The following is a 15,165-nucleotide window of genomic DNA, read 5'->3' on the forward strand; positions in this document are numbered from 1 at the left end:
CTGTATATGTGTCCACTGCCTCTTCTCCTGACACTGGGCGCCACTGAGAAGAATCTGGCTTTCTTGTCTTAACAACTACCCAGCAAGTATTTATACACACTGATAAAATCACACTGAGCCTTCTCTTCTCGAGGCTGAACAGTCTCAGGTCTCTCAGCCTCTCCTCATGACAGACATTTCAGTCTCTTGCAATACAGTAAGAGTACAGTACATTACAGAAAAGTACAGTGTCCTAGTATTCAGTGGGATATATATTATTCATCAGATCAAAATTATTCTTCTTTGAAGATATTTGTCCTATACATTTAACTAAGGTGACACATTTTTACAGAAAAGCAAGTCCATGGAGTTGCTGTCAGTGTGTGTACAGATCTTGGTCACACAAAACAGGTTTATGATAATTATGTTATTTTTACAAAGAATTGTTTCAGTTCTTGTAGCATCAAAGTAGAAAACAGGAAAAAACCAAAACAGATTACTAAAAGGTAATTAAATCTATTCTTTTTATCTGTATCTTTTAGATAGACGATGATACATAAATTATCGTATTTTAATGTTGCAGAATTCTTCTAGATCAAGAAACACTCTCTAAATCCTCAAATCCATTTGAGGTTCTGAAATAGTCGCAGTCAGACCTGTTTCTAAAATGCATGACTGACTGTGATGTTTAATAGTTTGGAAGATTTTCCCAGAATCCTCTCAGAGGGATATTTTTCGCTCTCACTCAATCACACACAGCAATTGTGTAGCCGCCTCTGCTTTATAGCTCAGGAAGAGACCTTTAAAAACCAAGGAAGAGTTTGTGATGCTGTTTGATTCATCTCTTCATGTCCTCTACAGCATTTGTATAATTTTGTTCATTAATTACTTTTCCAAACTCACCTGAAATGTCAACAGCAGATCTAGAAATGGGAAGTTTAACAAAGATCGCCCAAATTCAGTCAGTTTCCTACTCACTAGAAATTCTCTCTCATCATAAAACTGCCTTCATGCATAATACTCCCAAGGATAAGACAACATATGTTCATGAAAAATGACACTATGGAAGTGGAGTCCAGTTTTGCTAGCTAATTGACTGGGAATCATTCTGTCCATTCACCTTGAATAATAACTAAAATTGGTGGTCATCTGTTTTTCCTCAAGACTTACATGGGCATATATCTGGAATAACATTTAAGGCTGTTTATACCTGCTCAGGAAGCAAAGGGTGAATTTTTTTCCATACTAATTACCATATACTACTTATGTCAGTACATGTAACACAAGGAATCGTAGCATTAGCCAAACAGAATCCTTTCCATTACCATTCACAGTATGTTCATTATAGCCTTTTACATATAAGACCTGGGATAATAATTTATTTCTTGCTATATTTTCAGGTTACTACACAAGTATTCCTGGAAGCTGTAACTTTGAAACACAAGATCAAGAATGGACCACTGTATGTGGATTAACACAAGACCCTAGCGATGATTTTGACTGGGATATTAGCAACAGTGCTGTCACTGGGCAAACGGGTCCTCATACTGACCATACACCAGGTATTGGCGTGTGTCCTATGTCAATTTGGGGAATTTGAAATATTCACCGAATTTGAAAACATAAATCCTGTAAATTAGTGTCAAGATAAAAGCAAATCTCCATTGAGCTTACTGTATATGCAGACAAATAATAGTGAACAATTAGCACAGTTCACAAAGCAGTTCCAACAAGCATTTAAAATGTTCCTTTTTATACTAAAGTTACAATAGAGGATATCATAAAAAAGCCATACAAAAATATATTAAATGTTTTAACACACTAGGTTTTGTCATTTATACAATCTGGTAACTTCTAGTTGTGTCTGAACACAAAACCAAACAGCCTGGCGCAGTACCCTATTACCAACCTTTTTAATCAGCAGCACTGTAATTTTGTAGATTGCTTTTTTCAGAGTGGTCCTGATTATATCATTCTTTATACTCCAGTTTGATACATTTGTTTAGTAATTTCCTAGACAATGAGCTGCTAATTAATCATCACCTCTGGGACACAACAGACCTCTTTCTAAAGCAGTCCAGCATGCCTGTGCAAATGCAGTAACTGTCTCCAAGTCTCCAATCATGGGTTACTAAGATAATCCATCAGGTCTCACTCAGAAATGCCGTGACAGTGAATCCATCCACTGCTGAATGGCTGAACACCTGTGGATAAACAAAGGTGCAAATACATCACAAACAAAGCCATCCGTTCCTCTTAGGTCATGTGAGCACACAGTGTAGAGTCTATATTATGTAGCACTTATGACTGAGATCATCTGATGACCCTGACTGGGCTGTAGTCAATCTTTGGAAGACCTTGTTGCATTGTAGGCGTTTTTATAGGCAGCCCCATGTAAATATCAGCTTTGTGTTTCCAGTATCACCTTGCACCAGGACAAAGCAACATTAGGACATCTTGCTAACCTCTCGCTTGCTCATGTTCAAGAACCGTTTTTTCTGAGAATGCAGCTTAATCTGTTGTTATCCTTCCTTCTCCCAATCACCAACTCTGTGTTATTCTCACCTTTCACTAGTATTCAATCTTTATAGAAGTGACTGGATTCAAATTAAATCTCTGTATGAAACCTCGTGTGTCAAGTCCGAATACTCACTGTCTCTGTTAATGTGACTGCAGTACGAATGACAAATTTCTACTCTACAAACAGTCTGACTTTAAAAGTTGAATTCTCTGAAAGTGTGACTGGCTACAATAGTACTCATCTCCTTGTCAACATTTTAAATAATCTACTTTTCCTGGAGTGTTGTACCATCCTAATGAATTCTAGAAAAACATGCAGTCATACACTAGTCCTTAAAGAATGGCTGAGGAGCAGTATGTGTAGGTGCACATGATTAAGATTCCTACCCAAGATCTTGGTTTAACTTATCTTGCCAACATTGGCTTTCCAGGAATAATATAGAAGTGTTTCCTTAGATGTCCCTCCAAGATGTTGCTGACAGACTACTACCAGAATCCCTATTGATTGTTAGGAGAATGAAATTTATTGACGGGCAAGTACAGTTATCTGTGTTACATAGACAGCGAGCTATGACTATATATTATATAAATATAAAATCATATAATATATTCTATAGAGTATATAATATAGTGCAATAAACCTGGATGGAATATTAATTTCCATCATAAATGTACCAGTCTCTATTTGAGAATTGCTTAGCTTTCCTTTCCAGAAACTTTAAAGGTTAGAAACCATATTTTAATTTCTGTCTAATCAGCAATGAATACTTAGTATTCGATGCAGAAGTATCACAATCTCTAGTGTTTTTCACTTGAATTTGTAAGCAGCATGATCTCCAGGTTTTGACTCCTTTTTGGTGTTTTACATTTCCAAAAACAGAGACACCTTATCAGTGTGGGGCTGTAACCATTTCTGTCCTACTCATCTTCCATTTTCCTTTAGAGGATTCTGCACCTGCTACAGGAACTGCTCACGTGATCATGAGGGAAGTGCTTATCTGCCACAAATCACAGTTTTTCATTTTAGAGGAAGCAGATATCCACATGAGTTTGTGTTGCTATTGCAGGCAATGCAGACAGGTAGAGGTAGAATCTATTGCACTTGTCCCAGGAAAGCTGTTCCTTGCAAATCAGTAGTCTGACTTCCATTCTTGCTGTTCCTTTGATGCAGTGTGATGACAAAACAACAACTAGCCCTTGGCTCTTTGACGAGATTTTGTGTGCTTTTCTCGTTCAGTTTCTCTCATTTAATTGGTTCTTCTTTGCTTCTGTGAAATTACCCAGCAATTGTAAGAAAAACAAAGTTAATAAAAAACCAAGCAAAAGGAAAACAAAATTAGAGCAAATGTGTTTGCAAAATTACCCAGATTTGTAATTTACTTGTAAATTAATAGAGCAAGAAATATTCACATTAGCTATAGAGAAATGGAATCACTTGTCAGAATTGCCAACAGCCTAGATACTGATGACCTGTAATGTCCAAAACTATCAGCACATTCCTGACCCAAATCCAACTCCTCCTTTTTCCAGACTCATTTCATGTAGTTACTAAGAGTATAAATTCATTGTACACACCATACGTGCCATTATAGCAATATAAAGAAGCCTGTGATATTGTACCAACTTTTTATTTAGCATATTGGCACAACTTTGTGTGGAGGAATTTCACGTTGGTTTAAATGTGTCCTATATAGCTTCATCTAGCACAACTTCAATTGACACTACAGATTTCAGATGGATAGAAATGTCCATTTGAAAAAAATGTACATGTTTTTAACAAGACTAACATTGCATTGGTACAGCCTCTGGGAGAAGATAAGCCCTGTGGTTTGAAAACCAAGACTTTCAGCGGCAATTAACAACTGCTTTACCTTTTTATTTGACATTCTGCCATCTGACCAGTGTTCACCTTATGCAGGTCTCAAATTTAAAAATATTCCTTTTCATACATTTCCTTCTCAAATCATTCTTTCTTGCTTAAAATCAGGACACTTTAATCCTCTTGCCACCTTATCCATGATTGATTTAAATATTCAGAGGATGTAGCTGATCAAGTGCAGAACATTTCACCCTCAAAAGCTTCAGCCAAATGCCAAAGCAAGCTTGTTTAACTTTTGCTATATATCATATATAATTTTGCCATATATCAAGAAGCCAGGCACCTCGGTCTTCCAGTTTGCTGGTCAGTATGCAACTATATGGGACCATTCTACTTATGAAGAATATAGTCTATCCATGTCATTATAATACTTAAATAGTTTTTTTCTCTCCTGAGAAAATTTACATGTTTTTGAAAAAGCTTGAGGCATAACATGAAACCCAGACTATCTCACCTGAAATCATCATCTCCAATAAGATTGCTTCAAACTATTTGGACTATTTGCAAATTATTATGGCTGTCAAGGAAATGTTGAGCTATCAGCAAAGGGGCTCCTAACTCCTGCAATGTCAACCTTCAAACCGATCCTTAGAATCTGTGAGTGAGTGTTTGTGTTTGCAACATGTTTTAAATTTGTTATTCAAATACAAATCAAGTATTTACGCAAGGATAAAAACAACAAAAAAAAAAAAAAACAAAACAGAGTGAGCTCTGAGGAAGGTTATATTAATATTGTAAAACCAGAAATACACAAAGTATTAACATGGAAGTTCTCTGTATTAACATGGAAGTTCTCTGTACAACCAAGGTAGGGTGTATGTATATGTTGTAAAAGATATCAGTATCTGTGTGTATAAAATGCTCTGAAGCATCAAGTAATATTGAAAAAATATAAATGTTTTTTATCTTTTATTAAGGTAAAGGACAGCATTTTTTGTATGTAAACTCATCTGCCCAGAAGGAAGGGAACAGAGCGAGGATAATTACCACTAACCTGTTCCCAGCTAGCCTCGGAGTCTGTAGGGTTCGGTTCTGGTTCTGGATGTTTGCCTCTAGGAAAACAGGAGTCTTAAAGGTAAGAGAAAAAGCACTTGTACGACATCATGACATACTAATATTTGCTTTAGTAGCATTCACATTTCTGTGTCTAGAATGAGCAAAATCTCAGAGCTTTTATTAGCAGTACTTCATCACAACTTCACTGCAGTTACACCTATGTACAAAATTTTTGCCAACAAGACCATTCTGTTTTAGTTCTAATCCCACTTGAACTCATTTTGCTACGTATGTATAAATTAACATTGCATGTTTGACTACCATACTTAAACCTACCAAACATCATCACACTTCTCTGCCCAATTGACCCTTTAGCATAAAATAGAGGCAGTTTCCAACATTTAGGACAAAAATAAGATGTGTTTTAAAAGAAAAGTTTTAAATATATTAATGTCATCATGTATGGAGGGTGTTTGATTAAAATTACTGGAAACAAAGCATTTAACTTTATTAACAATTATAACTCAAGCTTTCATGAAAGTATCTTCTTGCTGTTCCCCACCTCAAGCTTTCATGAAAGTATCTTCTTGCTGATCCTTACTGGGCACATTTTTACTTGTTAAGTACCCCAGTAAAAGTCCAAGCAGTGATGTGACCCCTTGGCAAACAACTCATTTCATGTGGCTCACTGAACAAATATGTTACATACTGCCTTTTTTTAGAGGTCTGAGCAAGACTCCTATCTGTGGCAGTTTGTTAAGTTTTGAAAATACACATTATGTCAGTATTACTATGTGTAAATAGTGCAGAATATATAAATTTGCATATACTATCATACTCCTGAACTAAATTAGAATCGTAGAATCATAGAATGGTTAGAGTTGGAAGGGAGCTTAATCAACATCCCCTGCCATGGGCAGGGACACCTCCCGCTAGACCAGGTTGCTCAAAGCCCCATCCAGCCTGGTCTTGAACACTTCCAGGGATGGGGCGTCCACAACTTCCCTGGGCAACCTGTTTCAGTGCTTCACCACCCTCACAGGAAAGAATTTCTTCCTAATATCTAATCTAAATCTCCCTCTTTCAGTTTAAAACCATTACCCCTCTTCCTATTGCTGCACTCCCTGATGAAGAGTCCCTCCCCATCTCTGCTATAGGCTCACTTCAGATACTGGAAGGCCGTTATAAGGTCTCCCCGGAGCCTTCTCTTCTCCAGGCTGAACAACCCCAACTCTCTCAGCCTGTCCTCATAGGGTGCTACAGCCCTCTGATCATATTCACGGCCATCCGCTGGACCTATTCCAAAAGGTCCATGTCCTTCCTGTGCTGAGGACTCCAAAGCTGGACACAGTACTCCAGGTGGGGTCTCACCAGAGCAGAGTAGAGGGGCAGAATCACCTCCTGTGACCTGCTGGCCACACTTCTCTTGGTGCATCCCAAGATGCAGTTGGCTTTCTGGGCTGCAAGCGCACATTGCTAGCTCATGTTGAACCTCTCATCCACCAACACCCCCAAGTCCTTCTCCTCAGGGCTGCTCTCCAGCCATTCTCCGCCCAACCTGTATTTGTGCCTGTGATTGCCACGTCCCAGGTGCAGGACTTTGCCCTTGGCCTGGTTGAACTTCATGAAGTTTGCAGGGGCCCACCTCTCAAGCCTGTTCAGGTCCCTCTGCATGGCATCCCTTTCCTCCAGCTTGTCAATGGCACCACACAGCTTGGTGTCGTCGAAAAACTTGCTGAGGGTGCACTCTATCCCACTGTCCATGTCTTGAACAAAGATGTTGAACAGCATGGGTCCCAGTACTGACCCCTGAGGAACGCCACGCGTCACAGTCTTCCACTTGGATATTGAGTCGTTGACCGCAACACTTCAAGTGCAGCCACCCAGCCAGTTCCTGATCCATCGAGTGGTCCATTCATCAAATTCATGACTTTCCAATTTTGAGACCAGAATGTCACGTGGGACAGCGTCAAATGCTTTGCATAAGTCCAGGTAGATGACGCCTGTTGTTCTTCCCTTACCTACCAATGCTGTGGCAATATCATAAAAGGCCACCAAATTTGTCAGGCATGATGCCCTTTGTGAAGCCATGTTGGCTGTCACCAATCACCTCCTTATTTTCTATGTGTCTTAGCAGTGATTCCAGCAGGATCTGCTCCATGAGCTTGCCGGGCACAGAGATGAGACTGACTGGCCTGTAGTTCCCTGGGTCTTCCTTTTTTCTCTTTTCAAAAATGGGGGTTATGTTTCCCCTTTTTCAGTCAGTGGGAACTTCACCAGACTGCCATGACTTTTCAAATACAATGGAAAGTGGCTTAGCAACTTCATTCGCCAGCTCCCTCAGGACCCGTGGATGGATTTTGAGTCCCATGGTCTTACGCAGATTCAGGTTCCTTAGATGGTCTCAAACCTGATCTTCTCCTACAGTGGGCAAATTAGTCTATGTTAAAAGTGAGCAAGAATATTTTTGTGGTCTTGGACCTGGAATTAGGTGAGGAAGTTTGGGCCACTGTTTTTGTACTTATTCTGATCATCTTTGGTCTGTTTCTCTACTGTAAAAATCAGTCATAGCACAATTTCATGGGATTACAGTGCAGTTCAGGCTGGAAGGGCCTTAGGAGGTCTCTCATCCAACCTGCTACTCCAAGCAGGGTAATTTACAAGATCACATTAAGTGGCTCAGGAATTTCCCCAGTTGAGTCTTGAGAATTTTCATAGCTGAAAACTAACCAACCTTTCTGAGAAGCCTCTGCCACTGCTCGACTGTCCAGCTTGACAAGGTTTCTCCTTGTATCCAGCCAAAGAATAATGTTACCTTTCATTCCACCTTTTGTCTATCTTTTTTGAAGTAAATTTTTTCAGGATGGGATTTCCATCTCAATTTTATCTCTAGCAGCTAGTTCATGGAGACTCTGAGTATTTCTATAAACAATTAAAAACGATAGAGAAAGAAAGCTGTATTGAGTGAAATTAGCATAAATAGCCAATACTTCTGATTTTCAAACTGATTTTAAATGAGTTTCTAATTGTTATTTTATTTTTAATATTTCTTTCTATTCAGTGCTCATAATGTATTCTTCACAGATACTTCAGTTGAGATTAATTTTTAAGAAGTATCTGCAATCTTATAATATTATTATCTGATTATAGCTTTTAAAATACTCCGTCATGTCTTCAAGTCCATTCTTTCCAGTTTATTTTATTTATCCTTACACATACACAAACTTTGCACATTAGATTAAGAAAACAAAACAGTAGGTAGAGATCGAGAGCAGTTCCGGACTAAATTGAAGTAGAGAGTAAACAGCAATTGCTTTTTGGATCTGTTGGTAACTGAAATACTGTGAGATTATCTATGACTATCAATTTGTTTAAATTCAAGTCTCCTGGACATTACCGCATACAAGAGTACAGACAAAATCTTTTGAAGGAGCTTCTGAAGTTTTTCAAGCATCACAGAACACTCAGAATTAGTGAATAAGTAGATGTGTGTGGCCTATGTGTGACTGAGTAGGCAGACAGCCAAACAGAGCCTGCTTCTTAGTTATTTCTTTTTGCATTTCAAACAGACTAGTTTAATTAACTCTCATTACCTTCATTTTCATAATGAGATCCATAAATGAATGTCTTACACCCACATACAAATAAGATTCCCTCTTTATGGCTTTGTAACACGTACTCTTTATGTATAAACATACAACAATATTCGTAACAGGCTGAAGTACTCAGCAAAAAATTATCATCCTGTCACAGACCCAATTTACTCTTATGGATGTTTTTCTTTTTTCTATCAAACTAATAACCTATTTCAGCATCAACTGTTGCTGTTATAAAATCAAGACTATAAAGTGCAAAAAAAGCCCAAAGGAACAAATGAGAAAAACAACAAAACCAAAGCTTCAAAAGCAACAGCTCAGTGAGATTTTTGTTCAGGTTGCACTAGAGGTGAAAAAAGTCAAACTGTAATGGGAAGTCTGAATAATGTGTTAGACTATAATAACATCAGTACAAACCCTGTACTATAAGTTATAGTTATTATCTGAAATACAGCTATCTGGTCAAGTCTCAATTTAAAAAAAAAAATAAAAAAAAGGACTGCAAAGACAGAACACACTGAGATGTGTGATTAAAATGACATACGGGGAATCTGTGGAACAGAAAGATAAAAATGAAGAATGTATTGGCATAGGAAGTAGATGTGGAAGAACTACAATAATGTGAAGTTATGGGAATAATCCTATTTTTACCCAGAAAAGGAACTATTAACTGAGAATACAGAAAAAGGAATTAAAAGTGCTTCACTTCTGTATTTGCAATGCACATTTCAATTACAGAATTCTATTGTCATAAACTCTATAATCTGTTCATAGGGAAATCAAAAGCATGGTCTATTATTATTATCTTTAAAAAGGACACAATGTTTACAGCAACACTTGCATTAACACAGAATGGATGCTATTTCAAAGAGATCTGAATACTAATGCTTTAGGACATCAATCAACTCTTAACCAACAGGAGAAAAAAGTTGTTTCATAGTGACTAATTACAAAACCACTAAGCTTTATTTAGTAACAACCTTTGAGAGGTGAGGTATTGAGCACCAAATACATGACTGGTGTAATATATCAATTAATGTGCTCTGAACAAGAACAGCTCTTAATATAAACTATTATTACTGCATTGTGCTGTAAATGTAAATTTCGAAAATGTGTTTTTCTTTACATTTTTATGACTATTTAGTGGCATTTAATGAATAGAGGTTATTTTCACACCTGTTTTATTCCAGTGGGGATTCTATTGATCGTCTCTCAGAGAGACAGAAAACATTCAGGTTTCATTAAGCTTCAATATTCTGTCTCTGTCTGTTTGCTTCAGGAGTTTGTCATACAATTAGGAATTAAAACCAAAATTCTCAATGTGATACCAATTTTGTGCCTTGGTATTTGGTGATACTCACAGAACTGAGGTGTAGTAAGTTTTTGTATAGGACAGGTAGAAAATGGGTAGAAAACTTTTTAAAGTGCTTCCTATTGTGACAGTGAATTGTGATACAATTTTGTGGATCTGATATGTGGGCTTTAGAGAAACAACTTCAATCTGCCTCTAGTGTAGCTTCAGTCCAAGGAAGATGTGCAATGATGGCTGCCAAGTAATGTGAGAAGTTCAAAGGCATGACCCTAAGGATGTGGAGCAGAAAACATAGTATCATTACTCACTGGAGTCAGTGGGAAGTTTCCTCAGCTGACACAAGTCTCTGGTGCCTAGTGAAGTGAAAATACAGGTTGTCTTTCACATGATTTTCCTGCTCCCTTGTCTGGTGATTAAAGACTATATGTTGGGAATTATGGGAGAATGCAACTCTTATTATGCACCCTTCAGATCTGCCTTGGCTTCTTGGTTATTAGTCAGTTAATTAACCCTCCAGATGGAACATAGTACCCTCCAGCATGCCAACTGCTAAGTCCAGGCGAGATCAGAAAGACATATCTTGAAAAGTCAGCAAGAGGGTACAGGAGAGCCACATGAGTTGTAACTGCTGATGACTAAGTAGAAAATGGCAGTTTATATTTCATGACCTTCAAATGTACATGCACTTCCGCCATCACCAAAATGAAATAGAAGTTGAAAAAAATTCAGGAGTTTCTAACACACAGGACGTGCTGCTGAGAATTAGAACTGAGTCATGATTTTAAGGCTGGGAAATGGGATTTGCTAAAGAATGCTATTCACATATGGACTACAAATGAACCAGCTGGCAAAGGCACCTTGGAGAAAGATCAAGAAGCCAGTATAAAAGCTTCACTCACAGATTCATCTCATGAAGATTATCTTGCTAAATTCTTCTTAAAGTCACCATGAAGCGTGTATTGGGTATCTTCACTACTGAGCTCTTCACTCTGCAGTGAATGAAGTGATTTCTCTATTTCTGTTGTGAAGCTCTATTTCTGTTGGTTCCTGTTCTTTGTGATTTAGATTGTGTGTGCGATCTGGAAACAGTGTCAGCACAGAATGAGGAATAGACAGATACAGTGACTAGTTAGTACAATGCACCTTTGTTACTTTTAAATTAAAATGTTGGCATTTAGCTCGCAACTAGGACAGTATTAGCTGGAGCACAATCTCCCCAGACAGATACAGAGTTGTTCAATGGGACTTCGCTAGAGTTGTTGTGGTTTTGTTTTTCATTACATGCCATGTAGTGGGATTCACCTTGCTAGCTTTTTCCTCTTTCACGCGTTAAATTGTTTCCACTGCCAGGCTAGCTTATGCGCAATTCATAGGATGCTGCATAGGGAGGTGTTGGAGTCTCTGGAGGCACTAAGCACCACACAGCTGTAGGTCTCCAGGGCTCTAGGGACCTCATATCCATGAGAATTTGCTCTACCTTTCATGTGCGGTATATGTTTACGCAGGCCAGCAGAAAACTTGTATACACTAAATGAACTCCCTGACCCAGAAGATGTTTCAAACTCTCAGTGACATGGGTAACCTCAGCGAATAATACAGTATCACATCTTATAATTGCTTCTCAACTTTCTGTGGGCACAATCTCTGGGAGAATAAGATCCGTATCCTCAGCTAAAGGAGCAGATTCTTTGGGCTATTTATGTCAGTCTTCTTGATGCTTCTCTCCTCCAAAAATTAAATAACTTGCAGAAGTGTTCACCCACTGGAGATATTTTAATCAATACACCAACTTCTATGAAGTATGTGGTTCACGGTGCCATTTGGGTTTTTAGCTTATTTGACCCACCAGGTGGGCTGGGAGAGGCAAAGGTGTGTAGTATACAGATCATTAGTATGGGCTTAAGTTTATAATTTTCTTGGGTCTTAGGTTTTGTGTTTCATAGTTAAAATGGGGCACTCAAGTGGGAACATAATCCATGGGTTACTGGAACATTAGTCTAAAGTCTTAACAGAAGGATGCGGATGCTCTTGAAAGTGATGAGGAGAGGATAATGATTACAATATTCAGTCCCTTAAAGAAATAGTTATCATCTGGAATGGCTAGAATATGCTTACTTTCATTACTGCAGTTCTTTTTCATTATTTCTGACCTGGTTTAGATTGTATAAGGATTTTGGACACCTGAGTGGGAAGAGTAACTACCTGCGTAACCTCCAGAATTTCCTGTGCAATTTCTCAGTTGCTGGTTAATTGTGAATTCATTCATTGTCATTCTTATTGCTTTCACTATTTGATTATTTTATTTATTTTTTATTTATGGCTTTGCTAAATATGCTCGAGCTAATTTACTGGGACTGCCTGAAACATCTTATTATAAATTGCTTGTACCAGATGATAGACTGAAATCCCTAGCAGTTAAACCTTTTATTTGTATCTCTAAAATCTTCACCCAGTCTAACAACTATAAGGAGGTCACCTTTTAGAGATGAAAGGATAGTTCAAGATCCTCTTCAGTGTTTTCTTCAATGTTTAGATGACTTTGGGCTTAGGTCTTTATCATTAGTTTCTATATGTCAGGTTGAGATTCTCTGTAGGTTTTCCTATGAATGATTGTATTAGTAGTCTTTTTTATTTTATTTTGTTTCTATAGTAGTTTTTTATTTGCAACTGAACTAACATTAGCAAAAGTATTCAGTAACATTTGGTCATCACCAATAAGGTGTGGGTTTGAACCCTATCTAAGTGAGCCAGTACCACCCAGGCAGGCAGCTCCACTACTGGGCTTGGGCTGTGCTACTCTGCTGCACTTCTCCATTGCTTAAAGCTGACTCAGTTACATCTCTTGGATTTCATTGTCAACAGGTATACACAACTGAAGAACATGGAATGGATATTCTTATGTGGTCTTCTAGTAGAAACAAAGAAAACAAATGGATGTATGCAAATGTAGTCCTCTCCCGTAACAGCCCTTTCAGAGTTGCCTTCGAAGCTGAAGTGGGGTGCAGTGAACCCACCGAATTTGCTCTTGATGATATTTCTTTCACCCCAGAATGCATTGATGGAGGTATGCTATTTCACAAATATATACAATACATGTTTTCTTTTCAGAGGGCAGAGGAAAATTGTGGTATTTCATATTTCAATGTATATCACAGTAAGAAAACCTGGATTTTTTTTCTTTTGAAATTATTGCAATACTGCTATGCTTTTACTTCATTCCAAAAAAATGTAGAAAAGAAGTGGGTGCAGCACAATCATACAAAAGGATGGGTTTTCAAGGAAAGTAAAAAAGTGTAAAAAAGTATAAAGAAAAGAAACATCAAATTTATCATATATGACCCTCATGGCAAATTTTTAGCTGGCACATTTTCCCTGAAGGAAAGGAGCCATTATACCCATCAGAGGGACTCCTATCTATTTGTTGTCTGACTGCAGTAGCTGAACAAAGATATTTGCCCATGGATTGTGGAAGACAGTTTTGTGTTATAACTAGCAGTTGAACATATGAGTAATTATAGCAACTCAGAATGTTATTGTCACTGAGGGCCTGTTAGTGTTTCCATGAACCATACTTGAGAGGGATCTACCATCACGCAACAGTATTGGTTTTCTCCTGTATGAAAATAGTTAGAGAAGGCCTTAGTTTGGGATGTAAGAGTTTTATGAGTATCAAAGTGGTTCACAATTATTTTAAAAAGAAAATGGTTTGTTCTTTTATCTCTTCATAAAATATCTCAGTAGTATAGCAAATTTGCCTTGTTGCCAGGCTCTTTGAGAATTTATGATCTCACTTCTGCTACACAAGCTAAGTGACTTGAAATGTGTAAAAAAAAAAAAAAGTTAAAAACCAATGCCTTATAATGCCATGCTTATTCTGTGAGAAAGATAGTGGTTTACTCTGCAAATGAAATATAGAGTGGCATAGAATAGAGAAGTATAGAGTATACTGCTGGTAGAAGTATTTTGTATTTTAAGTACCTGTAATTAATTGGAAGATCTAAGTTTATATTCCAACAATGTATATAAATCAATTTTCTAATTTTAAAGGAACTTATACTTTGGTAATTTATTAGGAACAAGCATGAATTCAGAGAAAGGAAAAAAACTTCCATGGAAAATATATGTTAAGATATTCTGAAACAATAACTATAGAAATAAGGTAATTTTTATGGAGCAACTTTTTCTTATCACCTTATTTTTCCCCATAGATTTTCCAATTATAGAGTACTTTAAAGTATCTAACTTCTAGCACACTCTGTCTTAGAAATATGGTATAACATAAGGAAAGCCTTAAGAAAAATTATTAGATTTATATTGGTTACTTACGGTTTGTCAGATAAGTCAAAAACTCTACATTTAACATCTACATTTAACCACCTAAAAATAAATTAGACAGTATTAGTTGGTCATCTAGGCTTTTTTTCCAGCTGCAGAAGAGGCAGATGTATTCAGGAGTCAATTTATATTCCTTTGCATGGTAAGCTGGCAATCAGCCTGGAGTTAGTTAGTACAAGCTGCAATACTTACATGATGGAAATAGTAGTTTATCTTGCTCTGATCTGTATTATATCATTATGGTCTTGTCTGAAGAAGAAACAGACTTTTCCCTGGACAGTTGACATGTTTAACTTAAATGTGGGATTCTTGTCTTGGTATTCACTTGTATGGTCCAGACCATTTCAATGTATTTTTAATGGTGATTTCTAGAGGTATAGGAAGGATCTGTACATGAATTTTTTAGAAAACATTGTTCTTTATGTCTATTCTTTATGGTCTTGCAACAGTGACATAAATTATACTACCCTAAAAGCAGTCTAGGCAAGTCTTCTCGTGTGGCTAAGAATGGATACCCAAGGAAATGTATTAGAATGAAAGAACAAAAT

At 37.4% G+C, this 15,165-nt stretch overlaps 1 protein-coding gene across 1 annotated transcript in view; it reads left to right on the top strand.

The window, feature by feature from the left end:
- The window catches only part of MALRD1 (MAM and LDL receptor class A domain containing 1), a 246,729-nt gene that overhangs the window by 166,824 nt on the left and 64,740 nt on the right, over positions 1-15,165 (top strand). The window contains exons 30-32 of the mRNA XM_074157371.1: positions 1,380-1,541; positions 5,296-5,453; positions 13,145-13,346. Coding sequence (XP_074013472.1) covers positions 1,380-1,541; positions 5,296-5,453; positions 13,145-13,346 — 522 coding nt within the window. The remainder of the gene's footprint in view (positions 1-1,379; positions 1,542-5,295; positions 5,454-13,144; positions 13,347-15,165) is intronic.

This window comes from Numenius arquata, chromosome 12, assembly GCF_964106895.1.
Source record: "Numenius arquata chromosome 12, bNumArq3.hap1.1, whole genome shotgun sequence".
Lineage (NCBI taxonomy): Eukaryota > Metazoa > Chordata > Aves > Charadriiformes > Scolopacidae > Numenius > Numenius arquata.